This window comes from Astatotilapia calliptera, chromosome 7 (genome assembly GCF_964374335.1).
Source record: "Astatotilapia calliptera chromosome 7, fAstCal68.1, whole genome shotgun sequence".
Taxonomy (NCBI): domain Eukaryota; kingdom Metazoa; phylum Chordata; class Actinopteri; order Cichliformes; family Cichlidae; genus Astatotilapia; species Astatotilapia calliptera.
In genome coordinates, this window is record NC_137428.1 from 52,815,640 (window position 1) to 52,835,244 (window position 19,605).

Sequence of the window (19,605 nt, forward strand, 5' to 3'; positions counted from 1 at the left end):
ATAGCGAGTTTAGTAACTAATGCGAGTGCCTGTGGGACTCACAACACTAATTATGGACATTTTAAGAAGGAATATTTACGGCATTGACCGACAGAGGGCAGATAAGATAGAATTCGTCAGGTCTAAAGAGATACCGCAAAACTAGCGAAGAAGACATGGAACTAATCTCATTTCACACTACTCGTCTATAACACCTACTAATAACAACTTAATACCATGATGTTTGGTGTTGGTTAAACGGTTAATGACCGCTTGTGTAGAAAGGAAGCGGCAGACGACACCCAGACAGGTAATTGATTGAGTCGCAGCCTGAGTAGACTGTGATGGGGACCGCTAGCATGTGTTAGCCACGGCAGGCTAGTATTAAGAGAGGTTGGTGCCGCCGTTTAAAAATGTAAAAATGTAAAAGATAAATTCTAATTCAAACAGCAGTAGCCTGTACCAGTTCTTTTCTTATTGGCTAAGTTTTCATTCTCCAAATGTAGGTTAAGACAGATGTTGCGTTTAAAAGGCGGTGGTTCTTCAGAGGCTAGGACATGTGATACTACCAGTTACACCGTGCTGTCTGGCTTGAAACTCACTATTTGTGCTGTACTTTTCTCTCTTGAATGACAGGACACTGGAGCCATGGCAGCTGCACAGTCTGTGCTAACGTTTGCAGTGTGCGTCCTCGTGATAACAGAGCTGATACTTGCCAAGAAGGACTACTATGACATACTGGGAGTGCCTAAAGGGGCCACAGAGCGCCAGATAAAGAAGGCTTTCCACAAGCTTGCAAAGAAATATCACCCAGATAAGAACAAGAGCCCTGATGCTGAAGTGAGATTTAGGGAAATTGCTGGAGGTACAGCTGATTTGTTTATTTTGGCGTATTTTGGGAAAATTCGTAGTTATCTGGCATGTCTTGGATATGATTGTTATTGTAATGTAGCGTTTTAATTCACTATCAAACAGGAAAATTGATATTTAGACTGTTAAAATTTATATTTATGAGTGACAAATGAAATGTGAACAGTACAATGTGTGAATCTGATATTACTACTACTAATAATAATAATTAATGATAAGGAACACTGATGCATGTTGGGGTTTTCTTGGTGGCACATGTTGATCCAATGGATAAGTTTGTCCTTTAATTGATCACCAATTACCTATATTACAGTTTGGTTAGTCATGCCTTTAGTCGGGGCTTTTTCAGCCACACCTTTTTTAATGTTGAGATAATAAAACTCCCTCACTTTGACTGAATTTTGTGTTTCTGTATTTCTGTGCAGCTTATGAAACTTTATCAGATGAGGCAAGAAGAAGCGAGTATGATCAGTTCGGGGACACTGACGCGTACTTCGATGGGGAGACGCAAGGCAAACACAGACAAGGTGCCCACCAACCTTTCACCTTCAGTTTTGATGACATATTTAAGGACTTTGACATCTACAGCCAGAACAGACACGCCCGTCACCGAAGACACTTTGATGAACACTCCAGGTCCCACAGCAGACATAAAAGACACTTTCAAGGTGGTTTTGGAGCCGGGGTTATCAATGATATGTTTGATGATATTGAGAGAATGTTTACTTTTGACAGACACACCAAACAGACTGAAAACCGGTTTCATGGTACGTCGAAACAGCACTGTAGAACAGTAACGCAACGCAGAGGTAATATGGTAACTACTTACACAGACTGCACTGCATCATAGGGTGCAATGTAAATGGCTTAAAAAAATGCCTTAAAAGCATACAACATATTTGTATTTTTCAAGTTGAAGAAAGCCAGTTGGTTCAAAATACTGTGAAGCGTGAACATTTGTGTTAAGCACTGACATTCAGGAATGACAGGCACTGAATAAACAGGCAATTTAGCTTAGTTTTAAAATGAAATAAGCTATCTTTTTCCAACATATTTCCAGCATATTTTCACTTGTGAGTGATTGTTGTAGTTTTTTGCTTAGTGGTGAAGTAAGCAGTTTTGTCAGTATTTTTTCCAAGCACCTTCTTTTGATAATGAAGTTTAAAAACATTATCTTGTTACAATTGTGGAAAAATAAATAACATAAAATTTAAGAAAAAAATATATGTTGCTCAATATTGCACAGAAATGTATGTGTTACGAGTTCGCCTACCACTATTTTGTACAGGTTCTTTGTAAAGGGTTTGTTATTTTAACTCCACAATCACATATACTGGCAGAAACAGTGGCAGCCAGCAGTGTTTTGCTTGCAGCTGTCAAATGAGCAGAAACAAAAAACCTGTAAACCTCCACATGTTGGTTTGTCTAACTTGTGTTTTGGAGTTTTTACTTGAAATAATAAAATATTCTTGTACTCTACAATGCTGGACCTTTTATGAACACTATGATCATGAAATTACAGCCAGTTCAAGAAAGAAATTGGTTGATAGCTGGAAAAGCCAAAAATACAAGTAAGAGAGGATTGTTTGGGACTTGGATTTAAGTGGAAATTGCTTCATCTAGCCTCAAGATAATTTGTCAGATACAAATTATGTTGATTCAAATAAAATATGTTTCACAAAGGTTTTGCAGGCCTAGCAGTGGTTCTCTGATTCACTGAGACCCACAATGTTTCTGACATGTATTACACAACATACCACAACAATGTATTGCCTCCAATATTCATTAATCATTAATAACTAAAGTTTATATTTAAAGAAGTCAGCACAATAGTATCAGCAAACGCTAGTATGCTGAACTTAACATACTCATTTTTTTTTTATTTGAGTTTTCATAAATTAAAACGCTTCCTTATTGCTTAAAAATAAATTGTCAATGTTGCATCAGTCTGGTTGTGTTATTTCCATTAAAAACGTGTTGTTGTGTTAGGGTATGTGTAAAGTAAATTGTGGAAGGACTGTTAAAACTGAACTGCCTCGGAAGCATATAGGCTTTTAATGCCTCTTGTGTACTACAAGCATCAGTGCTGGTTGAGTTTAACACTGTTAATATTCCTCATTAGTTCGCTCCTGTATGAAGTGCACTTGACACTCTGCTATAATGTAGTAAAATAAGCAATAGCCAGGGCATAATAAAATGTCCAGACAAAACTTTGAATTAGAATAAAATTTTTGTCTGTGTTCCTATAAATATTTTGACGCTCACCGTGGTTACTGTTGCGTTGCGGGAAAAATAATTATTATTGTGGGAGTACGGCTCACGATGTAGCCTCTAGGAAATGTAGTTCGGCAACAATCGAATCCCGAGAAAGAGGCGTAGCTGCGTTTGACTGTCGTGAACGTCAAGTCCCATAATGCAACTGTGACTAACTACGTGCGTAGATGTCCGATCCGAAGACAAACCAGTAGCTTTTAGCTGCGGGACATTGAATGACTTTGTACCCGTGTGCGTTAAGAAAGTTCTCTGTTTGACAGGTTTAGAATCGGCGCTAATGGAGGCACTTATACCTGTCATAAACAAGCTGCAAGACGTATTTACAACTGTCGGCGCAGACACAATCCAACTGCCGCAGATAGTTGTTGTGGGAACACAGGTGAGAGACGTCACTTTGCTTGAAAGCTAACTTTTAGTTAGCCTGCAGCAACTTATTGTTTTGACTCTTTGTTTTCACCGCAGTTTTTCTTTCACTTTCACGCAGACACAGTACTATTAACTGTCCATAAAAGCATAACGTGGATTTTTAATTGTTTTAGTTTACTGCCATAGTAAACTAAGCAGGGTTACGGTTGACAGTTTACAGTAGTGTTTATCCACATGTTCTAGCCTTGTGGTTAGTCTCCAGAAAACAAAATCAAGTGCTGTTTTTCTTAATCTAGTTACATAAACAATTTGACCAGACGTCTGTCGTTTTTATGGAAAACACAATTTGTACTTACGACTTTATGAATAACCTAGACTAAATTTAAGTTTGCCAATTTCTGAAGAACACCTATCTACAACTAGTGCATCCCATCAGTATTTTATCTGGCAATTCTTTAGAGATTTAATATACTATTAGTTATATTTATCGCATCTTTGTTAATATTACAGCGGTGAACAATTAATTAAAAACGTCTTTCACCCTACTGTACCCAAGTGCAATTTAGCAGCACCACAAAAACTATTACTGACATGAAGTCAACATCTATAATACAGTTTCTCACTACCTTGTGGAGTAGTGAGACATTGAAGCCTAAGTGGTTTAAAGTGGGAGGTTTTGCCTAAGGCTAATGGGATGTGACTGTCTCAGACGTATTGGCAGGGATGTGAGGGTGTTAGAGTAAAACCAGGCAAGCCAAAGGATGTTTTTGACCCATTAAGACCGGATGCAACATGCTTGTGTCTGTTCTTTTAATCTTTGTCCTTGTCAATGCTCTGCTTCAGTTAAGAGCAGCTCAGAGATTACACTGAAGGTTTTAATAATTGTTTTTTGTGTGTGTGTCTTGTCCATCATTAGACCGACTTATAGCAGTCAGATCAACTTTAGGTTTACTGCTACAGCTGCTGCTCCTACTGTGGAAGATTACCTGGCCGTTTATGTGCATTTTGCTAGCTATGTGAAGTATTTCACTTTACACACAGTTTCGTTAGAGATGACTCAACTACAAACTGAATCAAGCCTACAGCGCTATGCAAGTGTCTCCTTAAATATTGAAGAATCTGGGCAAGTGGAGAATAAAAGAAATCGTCACAGGCCTAAAAACCTACCTGTAGCAGATGCACAGTATCTGAAAGTCATGTCCTTAAGAAATAGGGTAAAAGTCCAGCAGTGACCTGAGAGATGCATCTGGCTCTTCAGTTGATACATCTAGTGTTCACCAATCAGAAATGGTGGCTGTCAAGAAGCATTTCTTAAGGAACTGAAAAAGGTAGAAAGGCTGAGCTATGCCAACATTACACAAAAACTGAACTGAAAATCAGCAGGTCTTCAATTTCAAATCATTCAAATCCTACTCCTGAAGACTACTTAAAGAAATTGCAAGAAAGTTTGCCTTAGAGAGTTCAGGCTGTGAAGAAGAATAAAGGTGGTCATATGAAAGTTTGACTTTAAAGCTCATTAGAATTTTACAAATTCTGTTTCTGCCTTATGTACTGTGTTTCCATATATTTTTGCAGGTTTAAATAATCGTTGCATTTATTTCCTCCTTTCCATGTAAAACATAAAGGAATGAGGGGTGGCTTGAGACTTTCACACAGTCCTGTATCAATAGAAACACCATCCCTTATACTGGTGATAATGCATTATAGCGCTTCCCTCCTGTGTAGACAAAAATAGTGCACAGGTTAAAAAACTTGAATGTTTGTCAGAACTCCAAACTTTAGTTCCTAAATTAATACTAGTTCCTCTACTAATGCCTGAAAACATTTGTTCAGCGAAAATGGGCTTTAAAAAATAGTGTAACGCTAACCTCTCATGGGGCTTCCTGTGTGAGAGTATTGGTTCATGTACAGCAAATAGAATCAGACCAAAGTGATGCTTTTTGCTGTTTCTGACCATGTAATTATAAATGATGTTCGATTAAATGAAGCCCTGATTAACCACACCGGTAAAATACATTTATTATGGTCGGGAGGTTTTTCTTTTGTGTGGGGCACCAAAATCTCGTCTGTGAATGCAAAACTCTGTGTCAGTTAAGAGGTTTTTTTTCTGTATGCTGAAAACAACTTTTTCTGGCCAATGAATGAGTCATTCATACTTGAGCCTTTTATATGAGGTGATTTTGTTCTCCACCCAAAAGGAGGGAGTGTGTAATTGGGTTTGTTTGACTGTTTGTTACCAGTCTGGTGTCCAGTTTTCTAAGTACTGTGTTTAAATTTTGCATGGTGGTAGATACCAATAAAAGCTCGAGCTGATTTAATTTTGGTGAAAATCGGGTCAAGATTACGCCCTTTGGGGGGAGTTTTGTTGTTTATGATCTTGTTGTTGTTACTTTCTACAGAGCAGCGGGAAGAGTTCGGTTTTGGAGAGCCTGGTTGGCAGGGATATTCTGCCACGAGGGACTGGTGTTGTCACACGCCGGCCTCTCGTCCTCCAGCTAGTGCACATCGACCAAGAAGACCGCAGAAAACCCACAGAAGAGAATGGTAACATAACTGTCCCCTCTTCTAATTTTTATGTCGAAAATGAACATTTATATTTTTCTAAATAGTTAGTTTTAAAGTCAACTTTTTACACATTTTCAGCCTTTGGTGTTTTCTAACGCATTTTTCAGACTGGCATTTGTTTAGTAGTTGGATTAGTCCACTATGCTTCCAATTTTCTGACAAAATTTACAGCTTTAATAAAATGTAAAATAAAGGGAGCTCTTTAAACAGATTCTTAATTGCTTTTTATTGTTAGAGCAGTTAGAGTGACTTCGTATTGATGGTGTTATTATCTCTGATTGAGAACAGATGCCACCCGCTTCTCAGTAAAAAACAAAAACAAGGAACTGAAATGTGCCAAGATCCTGCGTGTAGTTTGTCCTGCCCTCTGGGAATGACTGCAGAGTTACTCTGCATTACTGCAGAGTCTCATGCAGGGGCTGCAGATTGCCGAGTTAACTCTTTTCTCTCCTGTCGTCTCTCTTTAACTGCAGAATCCAAGAAAAACGGACGCCTTTACAAAGGTCTCCTTTTCCCATGTTCTGTATCCCACTGTGTTTGTATCTTATGTAATCAGCCCCCCCACCGAATCCAACGCTCCCCACCACCCATCTCTTTTCTGTATTTGTCCCCATCTTGCTTTGTATTTGTATAGCTTTTCCAAAACTGCAAAACCATGTGGCTTCATCTCATGCCCTTCCGCCCAAATAGGCTGGTGTCTGTCATTTGAAGTTTGTTAGAGAGAGTTGGCATATTCTGGTCAAAAAATATACAATTGTGTTGAAAATAATTATAAGGGCCTCATAGAGCAGCTTCCTTCAGATGAACAACAGACCCCAACCTGTTGATTATTGCATCAAAAATCAGCTTACTTTGATTTGTTTTGTTTTTTTAAATAGCCTTTCTAGGTTTCTGCTTTCCAGAATGCACTTTATTTTTGCTTTAGGTTATTTACTTCCTTTACTGTTATGTGAGAACAGCTCTTCAGCTGTGGCGCCTTCTCCTCTGAAGAGTTTATCTTTCACATCCTTGCCGGCAGAAAACACATTTAAATCAGGGATGTAATAATAGTAACGTTTGTCTCAAGGCCACATCTATCACGTAATCTGTATCTAAAACATCTGTCCTCGACTTTGTATTTCTGCAGGCATCGATGGAGAAGAATGGGGCAAATTCCTACACACCAAAAACAAGGTAGACTTTTCAGCCTATTCTCCACAAGGTTAACACTCTCATGCCCATGCTGTACTGTGTATTAGAAACATCTGAATATTTCAAATACAAAGGTGAAAAAAGACACATCTTTGTTCTTTGCCCCATATTTACTTTGACACATATGCATTGAACAGGACGACATTTTCTGGTTTTGCGGCATGCCTCAAATGTAAAACATGTTACAGGATCAGGCACACACACCCTTTCAGCTGCTAAAAATATCTTTTTGGCCACAGGGCTAATGTCCTCCAAAGCTACATTGTGTCTTTTTCTGAGTTTCATTTACTGTAGTTCTTCATGTTTGAACAAATAAGCTCTTATGAGGTGCTGAGAGCCTCGTGATATCAATTGGATTTTCTCAGGATTTCTTTGTAAGTGTTCCCTGTCATATACTTTCTGCTCCTCCCGGCTGTCCTTGTCTTTTCAGTGTCAACAAATGCTTTTTAAAATTAATGTTGCTCATTCTTACCCCCTTAATATTCATGGTTAAATCATCTTTTCAGATCTACGCAGATTTTGAGGAAATCAGACACGAAATCGAGACAGAAACGGAACGAATTTCTGGCAGTAACAAAGTGAGTGTCAAACATGAATGGAGAAAATGGATGAGCTTTAAATGTCCACACCAACCTGAAAGGTGCTTTATTATGTTTGCAGGGAATTAGCGATGAACCCATTCACCTAAAAATCTTCTCTCCACAAGTTGTGAATCTCACATTAGTGGATCTTCCTGGCATCACCAAGGTAAGACAAGTTTGCTAAGCTATTTGTACGTTTTATAACAGGAACTAGGAAGCATATTGATCCATATTGTACATTAGCTGATTTAATGATTTTTTTCTTTGTCCTTGCTCATGTATCTCTGTCCAGGTCACATTCATTGATTATTCAGATGAAAGCTAGTTACATGTAGCTTGAAAGGACTGATAAGTGTTAAATAAATGTGCTTACATGAGTAGTTATGTGGTTGTAGGCTTTAATACCCCACTGCTATTTATTAATCAGCTGTGGTCATCTGCCATGGATAAAGTCTACTTGTATTTGTTAAAACAGGTACCAGTGGGCGATCAGCCAAAAGACATAGAGATCCAGATCAGAGAGCTGATTTTAAAGTATATCTCCAACCCCAATTCAATCATCTTGGCTGTGACTGCTGCCAACACAGATATGGCGACATCAGAGGCTCTCAAGGTGGCCCGTGAGGTTGACCCTGATGGTAAATGGCATCCCTGTTTTGCTTTGGTTTCCTCTTCTCTCCTGGTTGTTTTTAGTTAAATCAGCACAAGCATTTATTTTCATTTCTCCCTCACACGTGCTCTTTGCTTTTCTTTCCTCAGCAGTGGTTTTTTTAACATTGGGTTTGTGCGTTCTGTGTTTAGGTAGGAGGACGCTAGCAGTGATAACCAAGCTTGACCTGATGGATGCTGGTACGGACGCCATGGATGTCCTGATGGGCAGAGTCATCCCTGTTAAACTGGGCATTATTGGAGTAGTAAACAGGTATCGGTGCAGTGAGTGGTCACACAAGGCAAAACTGCGCCTTTTAAGTTCAACTCAGCCTCATAGTTATTTTTGTTTGTGCACTTGATCAGGAGCCAGTTGGATATCAATCAGAAGAAGCTGGTGGCAGATTCTATTCGAGATGAACATGCATTCTTACAAAAGAAGTACCCCTCCCTCGCAAACAGAAATGGAACCAAATATCTGGCTAGAACATTGAACAGGTATGAAAGTGATACATTATGTATGTATTTAAATTTGAAATATTGACCTTTTTTTTAGCCTAATTGTTTGAGTTTTAGTCCCTTCCTGACAAGATGAAACAGCACTGGCTACACTAGTCCGTAACAAGCCTGCCGACTTCCTTTCTTATTATCACAGGTTACTGATGCACCACATCAGAGACTGTCTCCCTGAGCTGAAGACGAGGATCAATGTGCTGGCAGCGCAGTATCAGTCTTTACTCAACAGTTACGGTGAACCTGTCGAGGATAAGAGTGCCACGTTGCTGCAGATTATCACCAAGTTTGCTGCAGAGTACTGCAACACAATAGAGGGCACGGCCAAGTACATCGAGACAGCTGAACTGTGAGTTACACAACTCTAAACTGCATTTACTTTGTTATGCCACCAAGGGGCGCTAGCATCATACTTTCCTTAATGAAAGCCCATTCTGCATCTGAGTGTGCTTTAATGTGGTCCTTTCTCCTCCTCAGGTGTGGTGGAGCACGGATTTGTTATATATTCCACGAGACGTTCGGTCGCACGTTGGAGTCAGTCGATCCTCTGGGTGGTCTGACAACCATTGACGTGCTCACTGCAATCAGAAATGCAACGGTTGGTTTCTGTGACATCCGTTGATTTGATAGTCTTAAAAGGCACTTTTTTCAAAGCTTACACTTTAATTGCCTTTGTCAGGGCCCGAGGCCGGCTCTGTTTGTGCCCGAGGTTTCGTTTGAGTTGCTCGTGAAGCGGCAGGTCAAGCGTCTGGAAGAGCCCAGCCTGCGCTGCGTGGAGCTCGTTCACGAGGAGATGCAGAGGATCATCCAGCACTGCAGTAACTACAGCACGCAGGTCAGACACGCCCTCACCAGCGACTAAAGCACAGAGGTGTGCTGTAATTGCCGAAGGTTGTAACATTAGGCTTTCATTTTGATTGATTGTTCATCATCTCTGCAGGAGTTACTGAGGTTTCCAAAGCTTCATGATGCTATAGTAGAGGTGGTCACATCCCTTCTCAGAAAAAGGCTCCCAGTCACAAATGAAATGGTCAGGAACTCCTCACACTTGTGGTATTTATAAAGGAAGTTAACAAACAGCCCCTAATCTGAAAAACCTATTTTCTGAATCGATTTTCAGGTACATAACTTGGTTGCCATTGAGCTGGCGTATATCAACACCAAACACCCCGACTTTGCTGATGCCAGTGGCCTTATGAACAACAACATCGAAGTAAGAGATTGGCCACTACTTTCATTTACATTTATTTAATGCAGTGTTTGTGTAATCCTCTTTTGTCACCTCACACTGATTGTTTTTAATTATGATTTTTCTTTTCCAGAAAAGGGAGAATTTTCTCTTCTTCTGCTTGTGATATTTTTCAAAATTTTGTTTTTGTAGGAGCAGAGACGGAATAGACTGAGAGATCTGCCCTCTGCCGTTCCCAGAGATAAGGTACAGTTTGTCTGTCTGAGAGTAACTGCTTTGTGGTAACGCACTTTAACTTCTTCTTTCCTGCATATGTAGATTTATTTAGTCAGGGCAAAACCAGCTGTTCACGTATACATGCATATATAAAGTTATAAGAATATAATAAAATATACAAATAAAAAAATTATGTGCTTTCAGTCTGCTTAACCTGAAGCTGCCCAACTTGTATGTCGGGCATTTCTTCTATCTTACTGTATGTAAGGCTCATGCACACCTTCCGCTTATAGCTCCTGTCCATGCTCCTCTCCTTTCTTCCTCATGTCTTTCTTTAGTCCCTTAGAGGTCCTGGGGGGCAGTCTCTCTCCCCCACCGAAACTTCTGCCCATGAGGGCGAGGTCACTAAGGTGTGTCTTGTTCATTTCCCCTGCCTGTGTCTACATCTGCCCACCCCCAGACTTTCTTTGATTCCTTTAAAATCAGCCAAACTGTGTTTCTTTGGCTCTTACACTTTGATTTGCATCTAACCCTATTTTCTGCATGCTGGTTGCACGGATAGAAAAAGCACAATTCCCAGCTCAACTGAAATGACATGAGGTTTTTGTTTGTTTTGGGGTTTCTTTTAATGGGGAATTGAAGAAAACCTTACTAGCACTGGTAGACTATATGATATGGACACTCTTTGTAATTTTATTATATATTCACTCCAAAGAAAGATATTCAAGATCTGGTTTAGGTAAATCTGTTACATTTTGTGCCAAGAGCCATTACACTCAGGATTTATATCAAATTTTATATAGTTAAATAATTTTAAAAAGCCTTTGTGTCATGATTGCTTCACCCAGTCACACACTGCCTGTCATTTTATCCACACATTCCCTTTGCTTGCTCAGTTCACAGTCAGGACAATGAGCACCAATCTGGATGAACGTCTTTGTACTGAAGTCAAAGAAGACCTATGGCATGCTGATATTTGAAGCATGTCAAAAATTATCAGGAAATTCCTTCTGGATGTGCTCTGTTTTTTTGGGGGTTTTTTAAATGTTGGATCAGCTGATGATTTTACTTGTTTTCATTACCTCTTATATCTCTCCCCTCTGTAGGGAGCAGCCAGTGTTTCTCAGAGCTCTTCTGTCAGTGACCAGACAGACAGTGGCACGGGCAACTGGAGGAGCATGGTGAGAAAGGGCGAGGAGATTCCAGCTGGTGACAGGGCCATGCCCCAGCCTCTTATCACTGCAAGTCCCCAGAAGGGCTATGCTGTCAACCTATTAGATGTGGTGAGAACTCTGCATTTGTATAAGCAGGTTTAAAAATTGTTTTTGCTCGATGGCAATATCTGGTATTGGTAAAATGTTCTGTAGATGTATTGTAAGTGCACTAATCTGCCGAATATTATAGCTATTAGAGTTTCTCTTATTTCATTGTCAGCCTGTTCCAGTATCAAGAAAGTTGTCTGCTCGGGAGCAGAGAGACTGTGAGGTCATCGAGAGACTCATCAAGTCTTATTTCCTCATTGTTCGGAAAAACATCCAAGACAGGTAAGGATTCACGGTTTTTCATCTGCAACAGAGTAAACGTTAACATCGTTAATCCTTACTATACGTTTTACTGCGTTTGGCCTCAGTGTACCAAAGGCAGTGATGCACTTCCTGGTGAACCATGTGAAGGACTGCCTGCAGAGTGAGCTGGTGGGTCAGTTATATAAGACGACGCTGCTGAGCGACCTGCTGACAGAGTCCGAGGACATGGCTCAAAGACGCAACGAGGCTGCTGACATGCTCAAGGTGACAGATTCATCACAAAAAAGCATGAGCCAATGTCATACAAAGTTATATTTTATCCAGTAAATATAATATTGTGGCGTGTTGAGGGAGCAGCTAGTTCTCTCTCATCATGCCCTAGGACGTGCTGCTGTTTAGATGTTCTTGTTTTATTGTTTATGGTTACGTTACTTTTAACTATTATCTTAAATGTTGTGTTTGTACTGCGGTACAAAGTCACTGACAGTTATTGTTTTATAGAAAGAATGCAGTACCATAAATGAGTTCTGTTACGCTGTTATTGACCCTCGAAGCACAGTGTAGCACCAGCAAGTGTTTAATAAAGAGCTCCCCCTACCAGCTTGGGGTCAAACAGCAAGCTCAATCTGTGTGTGGAGCTTCCTTGTGAAGATTCCTCTGCATGCCACAATATATAACTTCTTTTTCCAAAGACAAAGAAATGTCTTATGAATTAGGAAAAGCCTTAACTATTTAGCATGCTTTGTTATTGCAACATTAGAGATATACATGGTTCCTCAGTGCTCTGAAGTTATTGTTGCACTGACTGTTCTGTGAACACAGCATCTTTCTGTACAAACGTTCATTTAGACATTTGTTTGAAGCCAATATGAGGCACGAGAAATGAATCAATCTAGCAGATGATTTTTCAAATCTTTTTAGCATAAAAATCCCTCTACTTACCGCAGTAAATCAGACTTGTGATTCTCTTGTGTGACTTGATGGAGAAACTGTACATCCCAGTATGATCCTAATGCGGTGTGATGACGACATTAAAATCAGTTATTAGATTACATCTGTCTTCTCATCTCTGTGTCTAGGCGTTGCAGAAAGCCAGCCAGGTGATAGCAGAGATCCGAGAAACCCACCTGTGGTGAGGATGAGCAATCTTCAGCAAGCTCTCTTCATCCTTGTGGGGACCCTCACTGTCTTCATGTGGACCATCCCACCTCCCTGTCGAGTCATGCAGCAGCTCAGGCTGTAGAGACAACTCAGAAATGCACTGGTGTGGATATGTGTATATGGAAACATAGTTTTAATGTACAGCAAGGAAGTAATAATCAGGGGAAGTACATTTTAGTCACTCGCCATCGGCATCACGTATACTTCTGTCCTAGATTATTATATTTTTCTTAATGTAAGTAAAACAGTACATAAATAATATTATACATCACGACTATGTGGGGCCTTGCTGAGGAATATGCGCTCCAACTGTAGATTTTGATTAAAGCTACAAATGAAAACTCATGTGACACCATGTATATGCCCTCTTTATTGGATTTTGAAGTAATTTGTGCACTGCAAAAGAAATGCACTTTTTTGTAATTGTTAACATACCCCATACCAATACATCATACATTCATTATTTCTTTATTTCTTTATTTTTAAAGCGACACAAGAACAATGCAAAAGTAGACACATTTGCTGTTCAGTGTGAATTTTTGTGTAAGAGTTATTATAGTGGACAGATTTACACAGAAACACTTGTTTTGTACTTTTATGACCATAGCAACTGACACATAACCTTACACAATAGAAGAATGAACACATGGACAATAGACACCAGGGTCCATCGCTGGTGTCACCGTTTGCCTCGACTCTATCTTGTAGCAGCTTTATCTCACACGGCCCATCTTGCCTTTTCCACGACCTTTGGCACTGAAAAGGTTCGGGATACCAATGAGTTTAATAAACACGGATATCATATAGTTTCATTATTTAGCAATTCGACATGCCATTACCCAGGGTACAGATGTTAAAGACGGAAATACAAAGACTGTGGGAGTCATGAGATGATGTGGAAATGATTAAGTTGGTAATATTTTAAGTGCAGAAATTTTAACCGCAAACATTTAAGGCTTTTGACTTCATGGGGGTATGCTGTCAAGCTGCATGCTGTTTGTTTAACAGAAAATAAATTCAAACTATAAGAACAGGGTACGTGATGTGTTTTTCTAATAATGTCACAGATGATAGATTTCTCGAGTATCCGCTGAGCTGAGTGACACTGTTTTTTAGAACATAATACACTCATAACTGCGGTCTCTGATCTATTTTCTGATTGTGAGTGGTGAAATCGTATCTTAGAAAAGTGTGAAATGGAGAAACAGAAGCTTTATGTAAGACAAGAAACCTTAGAAGGTCATCAAAATAGGAAGAGATCCAGCGGGGGAGCTGTGTGCTTACCTCTGGTGATCCTGAACACGAGAGAGAAGCAGGTTGATCTGCAACGGCACATAAACATCTCCTCAGTGTTTCGAAATAAAAAGGCTGATAATCTTACACAACGGGGTCTAACGTGAATCGTGAAACTAGCAAACCACACCAACAAATATCAATAAATGATAAATGCAGGATGGTTGCCTTCAGGTGCTTCTCGTGCTGTTGGTCATAAATACACTCAATGTTCTATTTTGTCTTTTTAAATAATGACAGTAATATCACAGAACGGATTAATAGTTCATGACTTACATCATATTTCTGTCTTTTGAGTTTCTCACTGAGGTCGAACTTCTCAGCCTCCAGCCCCATGAGTGACTCCCACAGTTCTTTGGCTTTATCCCTAAAGTAGAAATTCATACCAAAAACGTATCAAATTACCTGTTACTATTAAATATGTTGCAGTATTAACACGAGTTATCTGTGGCCAATATTTAGAAACATAATGAACTATGAATACTGAAGAAGCCCTGCATAGTGTTGTCATACTTGAGTTTATCCTCGCTCAGGTGATCAACGTTAAGAGGTTTCTTGCGTTCAGCCAGTATCTTCTTCTTCTTCTCTCTCTCAGTTGTTTTCTTGCCTCTTCTGGTGTCACTCTGCTTAACATAACATAAAGAATGAGCATGAATCCGCCTCAACATTCTCTATGTATTATTATTATTAACTTATTTTAAACTGCATTCCAGCATATGTACAAGTAATCCTGAAGTCTTCAGAGAGCTGGGAATGCTCAGTTTCAGACATTGTTTTCCACCTTCAAGGCTTCTGTTTATCAAAGACAGCCAATCAAAAGAGAGAGCTTAATGGGAGAAGAGTCGTAAAGGTGGAGTAGATAAAACCAGCTTTGTGGGTAAACTGAGGGGCCCAGTACTTTTAACTGTAAATCATGCAAAGCTACTGCAGTTGGAGCATCACAGTGGACTATCCACTCAGGTGATCCATTCTTATTAAGTCAAGCAAGCAGATGTCTGCTTCATACTATTCTAATTCTGTCATTCACAGGAAACTGAGAGACCTTCTGTCCACCACCGTACTGCTGAGACATGTTTGAGAGGGCCTTCTTCTTCTTTGCGTCCTCATCCATCTTCTTCCTTTGTTCCTCCTGCTCCTTACGCTCCTTCTCCTCCTGCATGCAGCACAAGCCAATCATTCAATACTGTTTTAGCTGCAGGTGGAATAATAAACAGTAGACTGAAGGTGTAAATCCACGTCCGTACCGCAAGTCTGTTCTGTCTCTCCTTTTCTCTCTCCGCCCTGATCCTTTGCTGCTCGGCTCTCTCAGAACGACGCTTCTCCTAAAAAAAAACAACAACCAAGAAACACACAAAGGTGCGCGCAGTCACGGTGAACTTCAGCCGGGTACAGACACTGTGACTGCTCTGCAACCAACTCACAATTCTATTAACGAGGGCAATGAGTTCTTCTTCCTCTTTCTTCCTCTGGACGAAGTGAGCCTCGATCAGAGACTGCAGCTCAGCTAGATCCTTCTCCTGACGTTTCCTGTAGATATCCTGCGTCAAAAAACCAAACATTGTGAGAAATGTGTCTGGTCAGTTTCAAACAGAGAGACGTTTGATGAGGCTGACTCACATCAAAGTCCACCTTTTCACCATCAGGGATCTTCGGGGCCGAAATGTTTGCCATAAACCTGCAGGTGTGAACAGTTTATCGTTGAATGATTCGTCCTAAGTGAGGTTTAAACTGCTCAACGTAAGGGAAGTTAAGAAACGTACTTAGGCTTGGTCTTTGAGTCATCTTGTGCTGATGACCAGGAGCACACATGATTAGTAAACTGGGAATGAAATCAGGTGTATAAAATAATGGGTAGATGCAATTTTCTTACCATCTTCTTCCCTGGAAGAGAGCAGAAACATTGCCACAATTAAAAATGTCCTCTTAATTACACAATAAAGAAATGTTGCACTCATAATAACATGAAGATAAAAAAAAAGTGTAAAATTGATCACATACTGAACTTCTCCCTCCCCGACTTCTTCTGTGTCAGACATTTTGTTAAGGGTGAGCTCTGCAAAATGGACACCCTATTAGCCTATATTTACACCAACAACTATTTCTGATCATTAAGCAGCATAGTAGATCCTGAGATAGCAACCGTTCACACAGTTTACAATGAGGGTCAGCGTTGGATCAGATATCTTAGCCTGGCCAGAGTTGAAGATGTCTATTCTGATCTTTAACTGGACAACAGCAGCAACACAATAACTGGAAAACACTCCTACTCAATATGCCCAAATAAAACACTTCTGTATGCGTATTTAAAGGGTACACACATAGTTATTCAACTAAATGTGATCAAAGTCCTGTCACAAGTTTGAAATTACTGACGACAACTATAAAAAAGTGTTTTATTACTGTGCAGATGGTGATGCTGTAGGCAGAACGGCTTCAAATGTAAAGTTAATATCTCCAGTTAAGTTTGAAGTAAAACATTGAAATTCTACTCATGTATAGAATGTGTTATTGTCTACTTATTATTATCTGCTTATTATTCTGCCAATAACAAGTTTTTATTATAACAAAATGTAAAAGTAAGCAAAAATGATGAATTTATCAATAGTGTCTGTGTGCGTACATGTTCAAGCTGCTGTACAGTCACAGAAGATGTTATAAAGATGCCATGGAGACAGTTTTGTTGGATTTGTAATGTGGCTTAAAAAGATTTCAGCATGCTGCGAAAACAATCCAAGACCAGATTTCATTCAGTGATAAACTAACTGATCGATTAATTCAGTTCAATATTTAAGGTTAAACAAGATTTATTTGGTAACATTTCCCCACACAGAGCATGCGTGCTCTTACCTGTGACCCAGACAGAGGAGCTCAGAGGCGAGCGACACACTCCAGCTCCTTGAACTTAACAAACAGGTTAAGCATCAAGGATACATAGTCCAGCCCTTCTGACTCATGTGATTGCAACACCCTATGGCTGATCAGTCTATTGTTAGAGAGCTGGACATTACAGACACACAAGGAACTAGATACTAACACACACACACACACACACACACACACACACACACACACACACACACACACACACACACACACACACACACTCATACGTGCTACATGTTTTGCAGGTAGATTCCTGCCTCGTCACCCTCCACTGTGTTTTCAACACACCATAATTTCACAAATGGTTACAAATGACAGCATTTCCTTTCATTGGTTAAAATTAAAACAGAACCAGAACTTTTTTTCCTCCATTTTTTTTTTATTGCTGAAGCCATACATACAATATTTGTAAACAACTCAAACAAGGCAATCAATAAAAAAAATGCTGAAAGTGTCACAATACATTTAGGCAGAATTGAACGTATGTGCACTGCTGACAGGAACACCGGGTTACATTCACTGTTAATTACAGGCTTTTTTTTAAACAGAGTGCATGTTGCGATTGTCTTGCAGGTCTCTAATGTTTCTGCAACGCATAAAAAGCTGAAGTAGGTGGCATGTAAATGCACAATAGATAAGCAAAGCAGCCAGACTATAACCTGTTTGTTGAATACAATAAGATTTGTTCACTGAACTGTTGTTACAGTAGATACTTGCATACACAAGTATTCATAGACTTTTTTTTGCAAAAAAAAAAAAGCCATAACAGTAACAAAGCTGGATGTTATTCGTGAAAATGTTTCACGCAGCTGTAGCAGGCCTAGGCAGGATGTGCCAGTGTTAACTTATGATTTGAGGTGTGGATCCTTGTGTGTTTTTTAATTAGAATTTTAATAAGAGCGCCTTTATCAAGGCTTATCGGCTTTCTAACTATTATTGTGCATCATCCATTTTGGAGTTGTAAATTTGACTAAATGACGAGTGAATGAACTAAGAGCCAGTTGCCTTTTGAAGTTAATCACGAGGTGAGTGATCAGATAGTCTGTGTTTTCTCTGTGTGCTCTTCATACTACATCCGAAGAGTCACACTGATGCCATGCTCACAATAGGAATAGAAACTACAATGTTCAGCAGGTAAAAATATTTATCACGTCTTCCATTTTTAGTGAGTACGTTTGCATGACAAGGTATTTAAAAATGACTAACAGAACATGAATGTCTAATAGATTAATCCATCCAGTAGACCAGGGGTTGGGGAATCCAGGCCTCAAGGGCCGGTATCTTGAAGGTTTTAGAAAACCTGTAGGACACTGGCCCTTGAGGCCTGGCGTTCCCCACCCCTACGTAGATGTTGATATATTTCTCTCTTGAAGAGCTGAATCACTCGGATAGTTTTGCCATCCTTTGCGAACATCAAAGTCATTCATTTAATGGTTTATTTATGAGTGTTTGTGCACAACTTATTATTGTTAAAAAAATATTAAAAACTTTTATCAAAATTGTAAACATTAGCCAAAGAGATTTCTTTATTGCTTCACAACCACAGACTTGTTAATTACGTCTAACTGATCTATATTAAGTACATGCAAAGGCCTTATTAAATACGTCAGAAACCCTTTATGATGGATGCCTTAGTAGAAAAGAAAACCTACAAAACAAGTAAATTATATACAAGCTTTTCATCCAATATCCAGCTGTGGAGTACAGTATACTTTCTATGGAATCAAAACCATAACTTTCATCACAAAAAGCAGTGTGCATGTATCACTATAAAGCAAGAATACTAATTACTGGGTATAAGCTATATGACATAATGTCAAAGCCCAAATGCACCACATGAATTATAGACCTGCTAATGAGAGCTGAAAGCAAAATAACTTGCAGAATGCTTGAATGAAAAATAGTGACAGCAACAGCTAATGGACAGTTTTAGTTTACTACTGAGTATTAACCATGTAAAAACAATTAGAAAGTGTAATATTCTTTTAAATTTCTTATAGTCACATATCAAGTCAAGCCATCATCTTTTCATTTTTGATGAAACTCTTGAAGCATGGCTAAGTCAAAATAGGTGGCAGTGCAAAGGTACTGATACTGTAAAGCTAGAGCTGGAAGACTTTGACACAGGAATCCCATTATGTCATTCCCTTCTCCCTCATTGTGATGCGAACCTCATGCAAAATACGGGCGTGCTGAAGGGGAACAGGTGTGAACGTAGAGCAGCAGAAGTGTGAGTTTGAACAGGTGTAACTGGGATGTCAATGGTTAGGGTCTCACTCCTGCTATAAAAGAAACAGAAAGATATTAAAGATCAGTTTCTCATTGTGTCCATTGCTGATAAAGTCACTGT

General features: G+C 39.5%; 4 protein-coding genes across 11 annotated transcripts in view; 2 read left to right on the top strand and 2 right to left on the bottom strand.

The window, feature by feature from the left end:
• Positions 1-108: 108 nt before the first annotated feature.
• On the top strand, positions 109-2,328 carry dnajb9a (DnaJ heat shock protein family (Hsp40) member B9a). The gene is made up of 3 exons (XM_026177063.2): positions 109-289; positions 616-844; positions 1,275-2,328. The coding sequence occupies exons 1-3, from the start codon at positions 245-247 to the stop codon at positions 1,697-1,699; spliced, it is 699 nt and encodes a 232-aa protein (XP_026032848.1). The 5' UTR covers positions 109-244; the 3' UTR covers positions 1,700-2,328.
• A 943-nt stretch (positions 2,329-3,271) lies between these two features.
• Positions 3,272-13,424, top strand: dnm1l (dynamin 1-like). 4 transcript variants are annotated; one of them, XM_026175415.2, is made up of 20 exons: positions 3,272-3,502; positions 5,889-6,033; positions 6,528-6,557; positions 7,181-7,227; positions 7,752-7,823; positions 7,906-7,992; positions 8,302-8,464; positions 8,628-8,748; positions 8,841-8,972; positions 9,130-9,336; positions 9,465-9,585; positions 9,667-9,822; positions 9,928-10,017; positions 10,108-10,200; positions 10,369-10,422; positions 10,731-10,802; positions 11,499-11,675; positions 11,827-11,936; positions 12,023-12,182; positions 12,998-13,424. In XM_026175415.2, exons 1-20 carry the CDS (start codon positions 3,401-3,403, stop codon positions 13,052-13,054), a joined length of 2,196 nt encoding a protein of 731 aa, XP_026031200.1. In that variant the 5' UTR covers positions 3,272-3,400; the 3' UTR covers positions 13,055-13,424. The 4 variants fall into 4 exon arrangements, with proteins under 4 accessions (XP_026031200.1, XP_026031201.1, XP_026031202.1 ...); XM_026175416.2 differs by lacking the exon at positions 6,528-6,557 and having other exon boundaries at positions 3,273-3,502; XM_026175417.2 differs by lacking the exon at positions 10,731-10,802 and having other exon boundaries at positions 3,274-3,502.
• A 12-nt stretch (positions 13,425-13,436) lies between these two features.
• Positions 13,437-17,476, bottom strand: tnnt2d (troponin T2d, cardiac). 2 transcript variants are annotated; one of them, XM_026175420.2, is made up of 12 exons: positions 17,220-17,476; positions 16,371-16,425; positions 16,243-16,253; positions 16,133-16,160; positions 15,990-16,047; positions 15,794-15,910; positions 15,617-15,694; positions 15,415-15,525; positions 14,886-14,995; positions 14,649-14,739; positions 14,364-14,401; positions 13,437-13,835 (listed from the first exon to the last, which is right to left on the bottom strand). In XM_026175420.2, exons 2-12 carry the CDS (start codon positions 16,406-16,408, stop codon positions 13,793-13,795), a joined length of 723 nt encoding a protein of 240 aa, XP_026031205.2. In that variant the 5' UTR covers positions 16,409-16,425; positions 17,220-17,476; the 3' UTR covers positions 13,437-13,792. The 2 variants fall into 2 exon arrangements, with proteins under 2 accessions (XP_026031205.2, XP_026031204.2); XM_026175419.2 differs by lacking the exons at positions 16,371-16,425; positions 17,220-17,476 and having other exon boundaries at positions 14,886-14,998; positions 16,243-16,248.
• Positions 17,477-18,757: 1,281 nt separating this feature from the next.
• LOC113024954 (uncharacterized) overlaps positions 18,758-19,605 on the bottom strand; it is a 33,039-nt gene continuing 32,191 nt past the window's right edge. For 3 of the 4 annotated variants that reach the window (XM_080303826.1, XM_080303828.1, XM_080303825.1), the window contains exon 17: positions 18,758-19,537. The gene's annotated coding sequence lies outside the window, so the exon portion shown is untranslated. The remainder of the gene's footprint in view (positions 19,538-19,605) is intronic. The other variant, XM_080303827.1, reaches the window with a different exon arrangement.

Bases quoted from the DNA above. Each gene is read 5' to 3' on its own strand.
- dnajb9a (XM_026177063.2), top strand. From the start codon at position 245: ATGACCGCTTGTGTAGAAAGGAAGCGGCAGACGACACCCAGACAG. The intron at 290-615 runs GTAATTGATTGA...CTTGAATGACAG, and splicing joins GGCAGACGACACCCAGACAG to GACACTGGAGCCATGGCAGC. The intron at 845-1,274 runs GTACAGCTGATT...ATTTCTGTGCAG, and splicing joins ATTTAGGGAAATTGCTGGAG to CTTATGAAACTTTATCAGAT.
- dnm1l (XM_026175415.2), top strand. From the start codon at position 3,401: ATGGAGGCACTTATACCTGTCATAAACAAGCTGCAAGACGTATTTACA. The intron at 3,503-5,888 runs GTGAGAGACGTC...TACTTTCTACAG, and splicing joins TAGTTGTTGTGGGAACACAG to AGCAGCGGGAAGAGTTCGGT. The intron at 9,823-9,927 runs GTCAGACACGCC...TCATCTCTGCAG, and splicing joins GCAGTAACTACAGCACGCAG to GAGTTACTGAGGTTTCCAAA.
- tnnt2d (XM_026175420.2), bottom strand. From the start codon at position 16,408: ATGTCTGACACAGAAGAAGTCGGGGAGGGAGAAGTTCA. The intron at 14,996-15,414 runs GTCTCTCAGTTT...TATGTTAAGCAG, and splicing joins AGTACGGTGGTGGACAGAAG to AGTGACACCAGAAGAGGCAA. The intron at 14,740-14,885 runs GTATGACAACAC...TTTCTACTTTAG, and splicing joins CTGAGCGAGGATAAACTCAA to GGATAAAGCCAAAGAACTGT.